Source organism: Pristiophorus japonicus, chromosome 11 (assembly GCF_044704955.1).
Source record: "Pristiophorus japonicus isolate sPriJap1 chromosome 11, sPriJap1.hap1, whole genome shotgun sequence".
Taxonomy (NCBI): Eukaryota; Metazoa; Chordata; class Chondrichthyes; family Pristiophoridae; genus Pristiophorus; species Pristiophorus japonicus.
In genome coordinates, this window is record NC_091987.1 from 101,424,639 (window position 1) to 101,440,545 (window position 15,907).

A 15,907-nucleotide genomic window follows, 5' to 3' on the forward strand; every position below is an offset into this window, starting at 1 on the left:
CACTTTTGCCGTGAAGGAATTCCGAGTAGAGCGCTTGCTTTGGGAGTCTCGTGTCTAGCATGCGAACGATGTGGCCTGCCCACTCAGAAAATGAATCTCATGACTTCAGCATTCACATTGTCCTTCGGTAATTTCTAAATCCATCACTCCTGGAAACTATGTTGTTGTGTTGTTAATGTTATCTTCCTTCCCCATCCCGGCCCCCACTCCCGCAATAACAATGAATGAATATTATACCTATAGTTTGAGTTCTGACTAGACCATCCCCCACTTCATTTTCTATGTAATTCATTGTCTGTCAATATTCAGGCTCTTTTTGAGCTATCAGATATTTGGGGGCTATGCCAACCTTGGCTAGTTTTCTAGCTTAACCTGAATGGTTGTATAGTTTTTACATTTCCAATTGTGTCAACGTGACAAGACAGGTATAGAGCATTACACCGCCAATGTGCTGTGACAGGATGTGGATTCATGGCTGTAATTTACCACAGAGAAGTTTCAAGTCTTAGTCAGGCTATTGTGGCAGGGAGCAAGAGAAGGTGAATGCTACCCTTTGAAACATAGACAGCATTGGCTGTCATCTAATCCATTCTTTCTGATGAGGATGGTAAATAAAATGGATAATCAATATTACGTGACGGGGTGTTAAAAATTTAGATTATTAGCTTTTTTCCTCTATCTTTCTTGCTAGTTTTCTTCAGACGTTAACTGCCTGCAGTACCTCAGCCAAGTGTCCATTCTTCATATATAAGCCTTAATTCATATTGGCAGAGGACAGACTGTGATATCCACTCAGGTGCACTTCCAGCAGAGGTTGATGGATAATGATCAGGAGCAGGAATTCTGCCCGTTTCCCCCTCCTTAACTCAATTGTAGCAGCCCTATTGCTACTCCAACTGAGTTTAGCCTACTTAATACAGAATAAAGATCGGACCTTTCTGGTTTGAATGGTTCAGCGACTTACTGAATAAAGTTGTAAAACCATTGGTGGACATCCCATCTTTTCTTTACAAAACACGGTCAAGCAGCGGTATTAGTGTTAAATAACCTCACAGAGAATGGGGAATAGGTCATTTGCTCAACCTCTGAGCCCTGGATGAAATCCCAACCATGGAACATGAGGAAAGAAAAAATTAAACAAGTTACCTTTCCCTCCTGCCCCACTAATAAATATCCAGAGGACTATTGCTTCTCAGCTGTTGACGTGGTTTTCACTGCATTTACAGCTGTTGAGTGCACTGAGTACTGTGTGAGTATATCCGATGCAAACAAACTGATTCAAATCAGATTTGCATGAACACAATTTCCCTTTTGGTTTCCTGTTCCTGTACTACACACCAAATTATAACCCAATTTGTCCATTATGTGGTTGCAATCTGCTTTGTCTAATGTGCATCCTTCTTCAGGGTTAAATTGCCTGATAATTGCTTCAGAAGACCACATTCCATGAGGATCTCCTTATCCAAGCTGAAGTTTATCTTCCCTATCATTGGAACTTTGAAGGTTGAATGTTTTAAACAAAATAATCAACAAAAATATTGAACATAAGAACATAAGAATTAGGAACAGGAGTAGGCCATCTAGCCCCACGAGCCTGCTCCATCATTCAACAAGATCATGGCTGATCTGGCCGTGGACTCAGCTCCACTTACCCGCCCGCTCCCCATAACCCTTAATTCCCTTATTAGTTAAAAATCTATCTATCTGTGACTTGAATACATTCAATGAGCTAGCCTCAACTGCTTCCTTGTACAGAGAATTCCACAGATTCACAACCCTCTGGGAGAAGAAATTCCTTCTCAACTCGGTTTTAAATTGGCTCCCCCGTATTTTGAGGCTGTGCCCCCTAGTTCTAGTCTCCCCGACCAGTGGAAACAACCTCTCTGCCTCTATCTTGTCTTTCCCTTTCATTATTTTAAATGTTTCTATAAGATCACTCCTCATCCTTCTGAACTCCAACGAGTAAAGACCCAGTCTACTGAATCTATCATCATAAGGTAACCCCCTCATCTCCGGAATCAGTCTAGTGAATCGTCTCTGTACCCCCTCCAAAGCCAGTATATCCTTCCTTAAGTAAGGCAACCAAAACTGCATGCAGTACTCCAGGTGCGGCCTCACCAATACCGTATACAATTGCAGAAGGACCTCCCTGCTTTTGTACTCCATCCCTCTCCAAATGAAGGCCAACACTCCATTCGCCTTCCTGATTACCTGCTGCACCTGCAAACTAACTTTTTGGGATTCATGCACAAGGACCCCCAGGTCCCTCTGCACCGCAGCATGTTGTAATTTCTCCCCATTCAAATAGTATTCCCTTTTTTTGTTTTTTTTCCCCAAGGTGGATGACCTCACACTTTCCGACATTGTATTCCATCTGCCAAACCTTAGCCCATTCGCTTAACCTATCCAAATCTCTTTGCAGCCTCTCTGTGTCCTCTACAACCCGCTTTCCCACTAATCTTTGTGTCATCTGCAAATTTTGTTACACTACACTCTGTCCCCTCTTCCAGGTCATCTATGAAGCATAATGGGTGCCTTGGAGTGACCAGTCAACTTTGTATGTATCTTGTTATTGAAGTGACAGTGGGGGTAATTTTGACTGTGATAGCGTTAAATGGATGATAACAAATCGGCAGCCCGTTTTACACCTCTTCTGATTTTTTTATTTCAGTGGAAATAAAGTCAAAATGGCTCCATTGTTTCTATCTAAGTTATTTTTCTCCCCTTTACTCAGTTGGGGAGCTACTACCATCACGCACAATTTGAAGGCGGACACTAGAAGTTGTATGATTGTGCCCAGGGGATAATTCTTCCTTTTGATCTTTTTGTGAAGAATCAACTTGCCACTTTCCCATAGTTATATGGTTGAGATCTGAATCTCAATAGATATGATGTGAGCCTGCTCTGGTTGATAGGAGGCTCCCGAGATATGGGAAGTGGTCCACGGTGTCCAGGGCCGCGCCGTGGATCTTGATGACTGGGGGGGCGCGGGGGGGAGTGCTTTGCGGTGAGGACAGGCTGGTGTCCTTTGTCTTACGGATGTTTAGCGTAAGTTCCATGCTTTCGTAGGCCTCAGTAAATATGTCGACTATGTCCTGGAGTTCAGCCTCTGCATATGCGCAGACACAGGAGTCGTCTGCGTACTGTAGCTCGGCGACAGAGGTTGGAGTGGTCTTGGACCTGGCCTGGAGACGGTGCAGGTTGAACAGGTTCCCACTGGTTCTGTAGTTTAGTTCCACCAGCGAGGAGCTTGTTGACTGTGAGGTGGAGCATGGCGGCGAGAAAGATTGAGAAGAGGGTTGAGGCGATGATGCAGCCCTGTTTGACCCCTGTCCAGACGTGGATTGGGTCTGTGATGGATCCGTTGGTAAGGATCATAGCCTGCATGTCATCGTGGAGCAGGTGGAGGATGGTGACGAACTTTTGGGGGCATCTGAAACGGAGGAGGACACTCCATGGACCCTCACGGTTGATAGTGTCAAAGACCTTTGTAAGGTCAAAGGCGGCCATTTATAAGGGCTGGCGCTGTTCCCTGCATTTTCCCTGTAGCTGTCGCGCTGCAAAAATCATGTCCGTTGTGCTCTGTAGGGGACGAAATCTGCACTGTGACTCCGGGAGGAGCACCTCAGCCACTGGAAGAAGACGGTTGAGGAGGACTCTAGCGACAACTTTCCCAGTGGCTGATAGCAGGGAGATTCCCCTGTAGTTGCCGCAGTCAGACATGTCCCCTTTTTTAAAGATGGTCACGATCACTGCATCTCTGAGATCTCCCGGCATGCTCTCCTCCCTCCAGATGAGAGAGATGAGGTCGTGTATTCGCGCCAGCAGTGCCTCTCTGCCTTACTTCAATGCCTGAGCAGCGATTCCGTCCGCACCCGTAGTCTTGTTGTTTTTAAGCTGTCTTATGGCTTTTTCTACCTCGTACAATGTTGGGGTCTCACTGAGGTAGTGGCGGGTAGCATGCTGCGGGATGGAGTTGAGAACACTCAAGTCAAAGGCAGAGTCTCGATTGAGGAGATCTTCGAAGTGCCCCTTCCAGCGGGCCCTGACTGCCCCCGTGTCCTTGATGAGTGTTTCCCCATTCTTGGCCAGCAGTGGAGTGGGGCCTTGGATGTTTGGCCCGTAGGTGGCCTTGACTGTGATGAAGAATCCTCGCACATCATGGTTGTCGGCCAGCTGCTGTATCTCCTGTGCTTTTTACATCCACCACCTGTTCTTTAGGTCCAGGATTTTTTGTTGGACCTCAGCCTTGAGGCGTCTGTAATGCTGCTTTGCTGCTCCGGAGTTGGGTTGTTGTTTAAGGCTCAGAAATGCCCTGCGTTTGCGATCTATTAGCTCTTGGATCTCCTGATCATGCTCATCAAACCAATCCTGGTGTTTCCTGGTCGGGTGACCGAGCGTCTCTTTGCAGGCACTGGTTATTGAGACCTGGAGGGCAGATGAAGCGCTGTGAGAATTCTGCATCTTGGGGTCGTCCAGGCACGCCAGGTTAGATGAGGCGTTGGCTATATAGGGCTCTCTTAGCTGGGTCCTTAAGTGCTCTAGCATTGACTTTTTTGTGGCACTGCTTTTGCTGCCCCCTCTGCTTTGGGGCTATATTGATGTCGATGATTGATCAGATTAGGCGGTGGTCCGTCCAGCAGTCGTCAGCTCCTGTCATGGCGCGGGTGATGCGTACATCCTTGCGATCCCTGGCACGGATGATGACATAGTCGAGCAGGTGCCAGTGCTTGGAGCGAGGGTGTTGGCACGATGCCTTGTTTTTGTCCCTCTGGTGGAACAAGGTGTTGGTGATGACAAGTTCGTGCTCTAGACATTTTGTCAAGAGTAGGGTACCGCTGCAGTTGGCTTTCCCTACCTCTTCTCTGCCAATCACGCCCCCCCTGAGGTCTGTGTCCTTGCCAACCCTGGCGTTGAAATCCCCGAGAAGGTTCAGTTTGTCGCCCGTGGGGACGCCGGACAGGGATTTTTCGAGGTTGGAGTAAAAACCCTTATCAGTTGCATTGAGTGTTGGGGCGAACGCGCACTGGTGACTGTGGTGCACTGGTTCCAGAATAGGGTGAATCGAAGAGTCATGAGGCATTCGTTAGCCCCGCAGGATTAATCTTTGAGGCGGTCAACCAGCTCGTTTTTGATGGCGAAGCCGACTCCGTGGAGGTGGCGTTCTTCCTCTGGTTTCCCTTTCCAGAAGAAGGTGTAACTTCCACCTTGTTCCTTGAGCTGGCCTTCCCCTGCCCGCCAGGTCTTGCTTAGGGCGGCGATGTTGATATCGAAGCGTCTAAATTCCCGGGCAACTATGGCGGTGTGGCGTTGCGGCCTGTCACAGTTGGGGTTGTCCATGAGGGTCCTGACGTTCCAGGTCCCGAACTTCATGTTAATGGAGTGGAAGATGCCTGTGCATGAGTTCTTTTAACGTGGGGGGGGGGGGGTCATTGCACACCGGCTACCACACGAGCTTAGCTGAGCATGGTCTTGGTCCAGTGGCAAGGGGGTCCAAGACGACTGGAGACCAGGCACTGCTATATGAGCTTAGTTGCCTATGGCGAGATATTGGCCGCAGGCTCGGCGCTGGGTATCGCCCTTGGTGGTAAGTGGTCTGAGGCCTGGTTGGGGGCAGGCAATGGGAGGGTCAGGGGCCTACCGGAGTTCAGGGTGGGAGGGCGGTGGTCACAGCCATTGAACTCACCACGTGTTGGAGGCGGAGAAGAAGCCAGGTCGCCAGTGGGGAAGAAGAGCTGCAGTCGCCACTGAAGGAGGAGGGGAGGCCAGTCGCCGACGTGGGAGAGGGGGACCCAGTTGTCATTGAGAAGGTTGTCGCCACAGGAGCTCCAGCCATCATCGTGGATGCCCAGACTCCGTTGTGGAGGAGAGGCCCATCTGCCGTCGCTGAAGGTGTTCCGATCTGATCACGGGTGGGGGGGGAGGGGGGGGGGCGGGTGGAGGCCCGACAGCCAGGTCCAGGTTGAGGACGCCGCCTCCGGAGGTCGCTGGAAGTCGTCAGGGGTCGCCGATGGGTGATGTAGTAGGAAGCCTGCGGTAGGCCCAAATGGCCCGAACTCATGGGACTCGCCGGAGGTCGCCGATGGATGATGTGGTGGGAAGCCTGAGGTAGACCCGAAAGGTCTGAGCTCGTGGGACTCGCAGGGTTGGGACTAGGGTAAGGGGTAAGGGTTTGGGTTTCTAGGGAGATACTGACGAGCGGTGAGGCAAGTTCCCTGCAGATTTTGATGGAAGGTTCGGTGATGATGATGCTATTGAAGGTCAAGGGGAGATGGCTGAGCTTTCTGTTGTTCACAATGGTCATTACCTGGAATTATGTGTTGAACATATTAACTGACACTTGTAAGTCCACGACTGATCCTGATTTCGGCTGGGATGGGTTGCGTCATTATCGGAACAGTAGTGAATAGAGCGGAACATTAAAACCATTAGTGAAAAGCTGTACTCCCGACTTTGTGTTGGAGGGAAGATTATTGATGAAGCAACTGAAGATAATTAAGCTGAGGATTCTGCTTGAGGTACTTTTACAGTGGTGTCTTGAAGCTGTGTTGACTGGCCTGTGACAACCACTTTGCATCAGGCATGACTCTACTCACTGTAGATGTTTCACCATGATGCCCACTTAAGTTTTGCTAGTGCTCTTTGGAGCTATAGTTGGTCAAATGCTGCCTTGATGTCAAGGGCAGCTACTCTCACCTCTCTGGCATTCAGCTCTTGTGTCCTATGTTGAGATTAAGACTGTGATGAGGTCTAGAGCTAAGTGGTTCTGGTGAAACCCTAACTCTGCATCAGTTGCTTGATGGCACTATTGATGACTGCAGTGTTTTTCACTGATGCGACAGTCGTAGTGCGAATGCATCCTGTTGTGTATCTGTAAAGCATGCACTCCCATGTTCTGCCACCAGGGAGCTCATCCCTTGAAGTCCCAAGGGATCCTAGCATCCCTTAGGAGCACTATATAAGCTGGCCTCTAAAGCCTGTTCCTCACTCTGGAGTGTCTTATTAAAGACTGAGATCACTGTTACTTTAACCTCCCTGTGTGCAGCCTCATCTGCGTTAGGAACACAATAACTGGCGTCAAGAATACGAATCCAACGCAAAGATGCAGCAAACTGTGGGCATCCTGGAGAAGTTCTCGGAGGGTGAGGACTGGGAAGCCTATGTCGAACGGCTAGACCAGTACTTTGTAGCCAACGAGCTGGACGGAGAAGGAAGCACTGCAAAAAAGGGAGCGGTCCTCCTCACAGTCTGCGGGGCACCGACCTACAGCCTCATGAAGAATCTTCTGGCTCCGGTGAAACCCACAGATAAGTCGTATGAGCAGCTGTGTACACTGGTTCGGGAGAATCTTAACCCAAGGGAGAGCGTGCTGATGGCGAGGTATCGGTTCGACATGTGCCAGCGATCTGAAGGTCAGGAAGTGGCGAGCTACGTCACCGAGCTAAGGCGACTTGCAGGACAATGTGAGTTTGATGGCTACCTGGAACAAATGCTGAAAGACTTTTCTGTACTGGGCATTGGCCACGAGACCATCCTCCGAAAACTTTTGACTGTAGAGACACCGACCCTCAGTAAGGCCATTGCAATAGCACAGGCGTTTATGTCCACCAGTGATAACACCAAACAAATCTCTCAGCACACAAGTGCTAGCAATGTTCATAAATTAACTGGAACTGTGTTTGCGAGCAGAAATGTACAGGGCAGAAACCATGAGTCTGCAACTGCCAGCAGGCCTCAGGTGACTCAGATGACTCAGAGTCCGCAACAAAGGATGAATGCAAGGCAATTCACACTTTGTTGGCTTTGTGGAGGCTTCCATTCAGCCTATTCATGCTGCTTCAAAGGGTATGTTTGCAAGAGCTGTGGAACAATGGGGTACCTCCAAGAGCTTGCAGATGAGCTGCAAGCTCTGCAACACCACGTGTATATTCACATTATAGTTCTCAAAGTTTCATTTCCCCTCACTCTACCTGTTGGTAGATTTCTCCGTTTTTTTTTGTTCGTCCCTCACTCCTTAGAAGAAGAAACTTTTAACTTAGAGTCTTTTTTTTAAATTCATAAACCTTTGACCTAGTTTTTACTATGCTGCTAGCCAGATTTACTTAATCACGTTGTTGTCACCAGTCTTTACAAGTTCCATCACTTCCATCTACTATCCTGATCACTTGTAAGAATCTGGTCTAGATGTGAGTTACCCCAAGTCAGGCCCTGTACACATTACATCAGAAAGTTCTGATTTGATGGTCTCACTTCATTAATGCATTCCCAGTTTGTATTGAGTCAGTTTGTATTACATCAGTGATTTGAATTACACTACTTTTTAATATGTGAAGGAATGGTATAAACTATATTACGGTAAGAGACTCAGTTAGTAAATCTGTATCTGATCGAGGCATAAAAATATCAAGTCACACAAAGTACATAGATTGCACAGTTAATTTCTGCTCATCTTGAATATGTCATCACAGTTAGATAATGCTATGGGCCCAAGTTTCCACACGCGCCTAGAACGGCGCAGTCCCGACCTGGACGCCCGTTTATCGCGCCACAAAGTGCGCCGAAAAAAATCCTCGGTATTCTCCACCTCCCTGCAGGTCCTCTGGCCCTCGGCGCAGCGCAGCACGAGCTGTGGGGGGGCGGAGCCAGGTCCCTGCGCTGAAAACAGTGCCGGGACCTCTGCACATGCGCGCTACAGTGGGCACGCAAGTGCAGTAGCTCCAGGCGCCCGAAACTGTGTGGGAGGGGCCCGAAGCACGCAGCCCCTAGCCCTGGCCGAATGGCCTCACTGGGGCTGCGTGAATAAGGCTCCTCCCACGGCCAGCTCCTGCTCCCCACCCCCCCCTCTCGACCAGACCCGACACCCGCTCTCCCCCCGCCCCCCACCCCCCCGCCTCCGGATCGGACCCGACACCCGCTCCCCCCCCCCACCCCCGGACTGGATCCGACCCGACTCCCGCCCTCCGACTGGACCCGACCCGACTCACGCTCCCGCTCCGCCGCCCCCCCCCCCCCGACTGGACCCGACCCGACCCGCGCTCCTGCTCCCGCTCCCCCCCCCCCCCACCGACTGGACCCGACCCGACCCGCGCTCCCGACCCCCGACCCGACCCCCCCCCCCCCACTCGACCCGACCCGACTCCCGCTCCCGCTCCCGCTCCCCTCCCTCCCCCTCCGACTGGACCCGACCCGACCCGCGCTCCTGCTCCTGCCCCCCGACTGGACCCGACCCGACTCCCGCTACCCCGCCCCCGGACTGGATCCGACCTGACCTCCCCCTCCCCGGCCTGACCTCCCCCTCTCTCTCTCTCTCTCCCTCCCTCCCCCCCTCCATCTCCCTCCCTCCCTCCCTCCCCCCGACCCGAACCGAACCGAACCTCCCCGACCCGACCCAACCTACCTGTAAATCTGGTGCTGGGGACGGGCCCTGTCCGAAGTCTCGGGCCGGCCCGTTCAGCCTTCGGTCCCGAAAGGCCTGCCTGAAGCACTTTCACACAGGTAGGAAGATGGTTTATTTAATCTTTTCTTTGCTTATAAATGTTTATTCTGGTTGGATTTATTTGTATAAGTATAAATAAGGATTTATTATAGAATTTAATGACTTCCCTTCCCCCCCCCCCCTCCCCCCCCCACCTCGTTCTGGACGCCTAATTTGTAACCTGCGCCTGATTTTTTTAATGTGTAGAACAGGTTTTTTCAGTTCTACAAAAATCTTCACTTGCTCCATTCTAAGTTAGTTTGGATTACGTTTTCACTGTGGAAACTTTCAAATCAGGCGTCAGTGGCCGGACACGCCCCCTTTTGAAGAAAAAATTCTGTTCCAAAGTAGAACTGTTCTACCTGACTAGAACTGCAGAAAAAAAAATGTGGAGAATTGCGATTTCTAAGATAGTCCGTTCTCCACCAGTTGCTCCTAAAAATCAGGCGCAAATCATATAGAAACTTGGGCCCTTTATTGCTCTAGTTTATGAATTAAGGTGAGCTTCTTAGATTTTGGTATCAATCATGCTTAAGGTACAAGTACTTGAACTATACCATGTATTGCTCACAATGGTTGACTTATTTTTACTGCTTTGATGGATCATTTTCCAATGTTTCACTTTGTTTTCTCTTTATTTCTTGTCTTTGCTCCATTTATGGCTGTATTTCCTAAGGCATCAGACAACCTTTGGTAGGTAAGTCATTGTTTCTGAATAATATAAACCATAGTTTCAATAAAGCCTCTACGTTCTAACCAAAACTGACTAGAAAAGCCAGAAATTATTTTCTCCCCCTTGTCTGAGATGGATTTGTCAGACTGTTAAATAATGCCCTGTTTATATTACCGTGCTGTGCCAATGGTGACTTTGGCAGCAGTGTTATAATATCACTCTGGTTGTGCTGCTGCCTCTGGAGGAGCCAAGAAACTGACCTCAGAAAGTCTCCTTACTGGCCAGCATTTTTTCAGACCAGATGAGCAGGCCCACTGTTCTTTGGTCACTCAAAGTCAAATTCCATTTTTACTATTTGGGATTCTCTGGGGCCTGTATTGCTGTTTTTGGAATGATTCCCCGATTCCATCCATTTTTCCATGAAAACTGCAACAGTGGCCTTACAGATAAGGAATCAAACTGTGCACTGCCTATCCAGTAGGCATGCAATGCATATTTTGCAGAAGGACCCTGGCAAAAAAATAAAAGTAATGATTGACTCTTTAACAACTGCACGTGTAAGAGCATGCAGTTGCTCAATTCTTTCTCTGTTGCCGCAATGCTTGGAATCCAGCCTCACCATATTGCAGAGCCTACTTCAAGTGAAATCACTTCTACAATATAAATGGGAAAGAAGTACTTGATGAGTGAAGTTTGAGGATGTAAAGTGCATCATGGCTGTAAGAGCATTCAGAGATATACTGCCATCAAACCGAGTGGTAATTATTTGTATCTCTTGGAGTTTGCACTTTATCTTCTGGATTTTATGTCTCTGTGTATACAGACTTCAGTGACTGATACTAAAGCTGCTCCCTTCCCCCTACTAATAGTGGTCACTTTTCAACTGCAATGCATTTCAATAGTCACAGTACTTGTCTATTAGCATTTATATGGTCGGGGGGTGGGGGGGCGGGAGAGGGGAATCGTAAATGTTTTGAAATCTTCTTTTCAAACTCAAACAATTCAGGATCCTTTTCACACTTTCTCTTTTTTTCTTTAAATATCCCATCATTGGTTTTGTTGAGCTTTACACCCGGCCAGCACAATACTCACCTGCTTCCAGACATGTTTCAGTGCCACTCTACATTGTCGACCAGGAGGGTGTGACACTGGCTCAATGAGGACTTCTGTACTGAACTCTTTCCTTGTTTGCTCGGCACCTCTCTAACAAAGAAGTGTTAACATTTGGTTAACATTGGAGTAAAAAAGGCTCAAGGGGACAGAGTATAGTGTAACAAAATTTGCAGATGACACTAAGATTAGTGGGAAAGCGGGTTGTGTAGAGGACACAGAGAGGCTGCAAAGAGATTTGGATAGGTGAAGCGAATGGGCTAAGGTTTGGCAGATGGAATACAATGTCGGAAAGTGTGAGGTCATCCACCTTGGGAAAAAAAACAGGGATAGACAGGATAGAGGCAGAGAGGTTGTTTCCACTGGTAGGGGAGACTAGAACTAGGGGGCACAGCCTCAAAATACGGGGGAGCCAATTTAAAACCGAGTTGAGAAGGAATTTCTTCTCCCAGAGGGTTGTGAATCTGTGGAATTCTCTGCCCAAGGAAGCAGTTGAGGCTAGCTCATTGAATGTATTCAAGTCACAGATAGATAGATTTTTAACCAATAAGGGAATTAAGGATTACGGGGAGCGGGCAGGTAAGTGGAGCTGAGTCCACGACCAGATCAGCCATGATCTTATTGAATGGCGAGCAGGCTCGAGGGGCTAGATGGCCTACTCCTGTTCCTAATTCTTATGTTCTTATGTTCTTATGGAAAGGGTAAATGTGCTTGGCATTAAACATTTTTGACATCTCTCTTTTTTAAAAAAAAAGGTTTTCACTGCAACTTTACTGGTGTGCCTCAGATCAAATGCTGACACTGACTGCAACATTCGTAAAGCATTACATCATTCATCTTGATAAGCACTAAATATACACATGCACAACAGATACATGCACATGCTCACACAAAGTAAGGCAGATTGGGTTGTACTGGGTGATTTAAAGGAGTGTTATCGACCCAAAGAGGGATGGGGAATCTTTCAGCAGGCTCAGTTCCTGGAGCAGGCAGGGACAGTCACCTCTGTTACTCCACTCCCATGCTGACATGTCTGTCACAGCCTGTTATTCTGCAGAAGGCCCTGTATCTGCCGTGGCAGAATCTCTTTGATGTCATTTTCTTAGCGGGTGAGAGGCAGGATTTAAAATTTCGGTCACAACAGATTTATATCATCAATCTTATCACCTGTTCACAAACAGTTCAAAGATTCCATGCCACGATCATGGCCCTTTAAAACAGGATGATTGTTTTCAGGAATTGTTTATATTTACCAGCCTAAATATAAACAAAACAGGAAAGCAGAGCATAGGAAAAAATAAAGTAAGGGAGGAAATTGATGGCCAGGGAATAAACAGGAGTGTAAAAAGATGGTTAACAATAAAGTGAGAGGAACTGCTAAAACAGGGAAACTGGGAGCAATAATAGGATGCGAGGAACAAGACATAGGGATTACTAAGACATGGCTACAGAAAAATTAGGGCTGGGAATTAAACATTGCAGGGTATAGCATATTTAGAAAACAGCGCTGGTAAAAACAGACAAAACACAGTAGGTGTGCCCTATTTCCAACGGTGGGCAATTACGATCCCAGTATTTCCACTTGTGGGGAAGAGCAAAACTAGAGACCATAAATATAAGAGAGTCACCCAGAAATCAAATAGGGAATTCGGAAGGAACTTCTTTACCCAGAGAGTGGTGAGAATGTGGAACTTGCTACCACAGGGAGTGGTTGAAGCAAATAGTTTTGATGCATTTAAGGGGAGGCTAGATAAGCATATGAGGGAGAAGGCACACCCCTGGGAGGACAGGTGCACCAACATCAGCGTCCTCATTCAGGCTAACATCCCCAGCATTGAAGCACTGACCACACTCCGTCAGCTTGACTGGGCAGGCCACGTAGTTCGCATGCCAGACACGAGACTCCCTAAGCAAATGCTCTATGCGGAGCTCCTTCACGGCAAACGAGCCGAAGGTGGGCAGCGGAAATGTTACAAGGACACCCTCAAAGCCTCCCTGATAAAGTGCGGCATCACCACTGACACCTGGGAGTCCCTGGCCGAAGACCGCCCTAAGTGGAGGATGTGCATCCGGGAGGGCGTTGAGCTCTTCGAATCTCAACGCCGAGAGCGTGAAGAGGTCAAGCGCAGGCAGCAGAAGGAGCGCGTGGCAAACCAGTCCCACCCACCCCTTTCCTCGACGAATGTCTGTCCCACCTGTGAGAGAGTCTGTGGCTCTCGTATTGGACTGTTCAGCCACCAAAGAACTCACTTCAGGAGTGGAAGCAAGTCTTCCTCGATTCTGAGGGACTGCCTATGATGGTGATGAAGAAGAAGGGAATAGAGGATTATGCTGATAGATGCAGAAAGACAGGAGGAGGCTCGAGTGGAGCATAAATGCTGGCATGGACTGGTTGGGTCATATAGCCTATTTATGTGCTGTATATCCTATGTAATCCAAATGGGGGAGGAGGCAAGGTGCGAAAGAGATTTAACTCCCAGTAAAATTAGATTCTTTTCACCTCTACAGAGTTTATTTCCTGAGGAAATGTGTTCATCCAGTACTCCTTGTTTCTCTATTACAGAAGTTCATAATGGGATTATATGTTAGTTAACATTTGTTTACATCAAATAAGGTATTATTGCTGCAGTGAAAAAGGCAAGCTGCGATAAATGATAAGAAAAAGAACATGAGCTTGTAAAATAGCCATTGTTTGAGACATTTATTCTAAATGAATAATTGGAGAGCGCTCTTAAATTACCAGATACTAAGGGCTGAAATTGGTGGACATATCGCCTGCGGACTGCCGACATAACGCTCAAAATCGCGAAATTGATCAAAAGATACCTACATACCGCCCAGCGGGAAATTCATCAGCGACATACCGCCGGGCAGTATGCGTACCTTCTGCCCACACAGACCGCTCAAAAGTCCAACATTGGTAGCATACCGTCGACATACCACCAGAGCTGCACACCGTCTGAAAAAAAGTGGTTTTATGCCGATAGTATGTCAGCGGTATGTAAACTACAATGTTCCTTCCCTCTCCCCTTCCCAGAGATCCAACTCCCCACCCCCCCAGAGAGATCCGATCCCCCTCCGTCCCCCCTCCCCCAGAGATCTAATCCCACCGCCAGAGATCTAGTGTCCCCCACCCCCCCCCCCGAAAAACCCGAAAATAAATAAATAACAATATAAATATTATAAGTAAATCAAAAACAGTGCAGAAAACAATTAAAAATCTAAACATACCTAAGTCACTTGCCTGCGATCCGACATCGGCGGTCTCTGGCCTCCGGACTGCACTTCTTGGGGCGGGGGGCAGGGGGCAGGAGACGGAGATCGATAGAAGAGCGCACATGCGCAGAACGCGGGACCTGAGAGTCCCGAATCTCAGACAACTTACCCTGCACCACCGAAGCAGACCGTCCATCGCACTCCGCTGACGCACCGCTCAGGACTGCCTGGACCAATGTTGCCAGCACTCCGCCCCAGCGGTACTGGGCAGTGAAGATTGACTGACCACCGCTAGACCATCGAGAATTGGGCAATCCATCAATTTCGGTCCCTAAGTATTACATCTGGTCAAAAATAACATTCCATCATTTTTTATGGAAAAGATAACTTTTAATTATGATGAGGTTCTGCCATGCTTTCATTTAGAATAAGCAAGATTATTTTTAAATTTAACAACATTTAACAACCTGTAGCAAGTTCATTTATACTTCCACTCTAGTAATAGGATTGTCACTACATTTGTCAGTGAGGTAGTCCCAGGTCCACATTTCAGCTGTTGGGAGGTCAGGAAGATTATTTGAGAGACTCGAGCTGAGACAGGCAGAAAGGCAAGAAGGATAACTGTTGAGGTAGCAATTGCAAGCAGGAGCTCACAAAGTGCAGGAGACAACGGCCAGAATTTTCCCATTTTAAAAAAAATTGTGGGTTTGGGGCGTAGGGGCAGTTAAATTGTTAAAATCCTGACCTGATCCCGCCTCCAACCCGCCCGCTTTCAGTTTTGCCGGGGGCGGGCAACCAACCGACTCCCAGAAGGTGTTACCTCAATTTAAATCTTGTAATGAGGCTGGAAGCCTCTATTTTCCCCTCCATTTTGGACAACTGCCGGTGGATGGGTTGCACGCAATTCGTGAAACCCGGCAATTAAACAGAGGCGAGAACTGCTGCATCCAGGAGGCAAGTGGCTTTATACATACCTCCTGGATCCAGGATCACTACCTAATCTACCCCTCGTGATCGGAGACGCCCCCCCCCCCCAATGAGGCCTCCAATCGCATCTTTCTCCCCCAGCGTTAATGATGAGGTCAGCCCTGATTCTCCAGTGGCTGGCCCCGATCGTCCGGCCCTCCTGCCGATCCTCCTCTCCCTCCCTTCCTCCCCCACCATCCCCGCAATAATCTCTGTTTTCCTGCTGATCCCTGACTTCCCCGACCAGCCCGCGCCCCCCCCCGCCCTATCGGCTGACTATCTTGCAACCCTCCTCTCCGATCCTCTTTTCTCCCCCCCCCCCCCCCCCCCCCCACCGATACTCTCTTCCACCCGCCCCCCCCCCATGATTGCTCGAACCCCTCCTGATTGCCGACCCCGCCAATCCCCGACTCACCTCCCATCAGTTATCGACCCCACTCCCACTGATCTCTGACCGCCCCCCCTTC

The 15,907-nt window shown here is 48.7% G+C and overlaps 1 protein-coding gene across 4 annotated transcripts in view; it reads left to right on the forward strand.

The window, feature by feature from the left end:
* cryzl1 (crystallin, zeta (quinone reductase)-like 1) overlaps window positions 1–15,907 on the forward strand; it is a 100,323-nt gene that overhangs the window by 70,821 nt on the left and 13,595 nt on the right. For 3 of the 4 annotated variants that reach the window (XM_070893819.1, XM_070893818.1, XM_070893821.1), the window contains one exon: window positions 10,152–10,172. The exons of the other annotated variant lie outside the window; for it this stretch is intronic. In XM_070893819.1, the coding sequence (XP_070749920.1) occupies window positions 10,152–10,172 (21 nt within the window). The remainder of the gene's footprint in view (window positions 1–10,151; window positions 10,173–15,907) is intronic. 4 annotated transcript variants of the gene reach the window in all.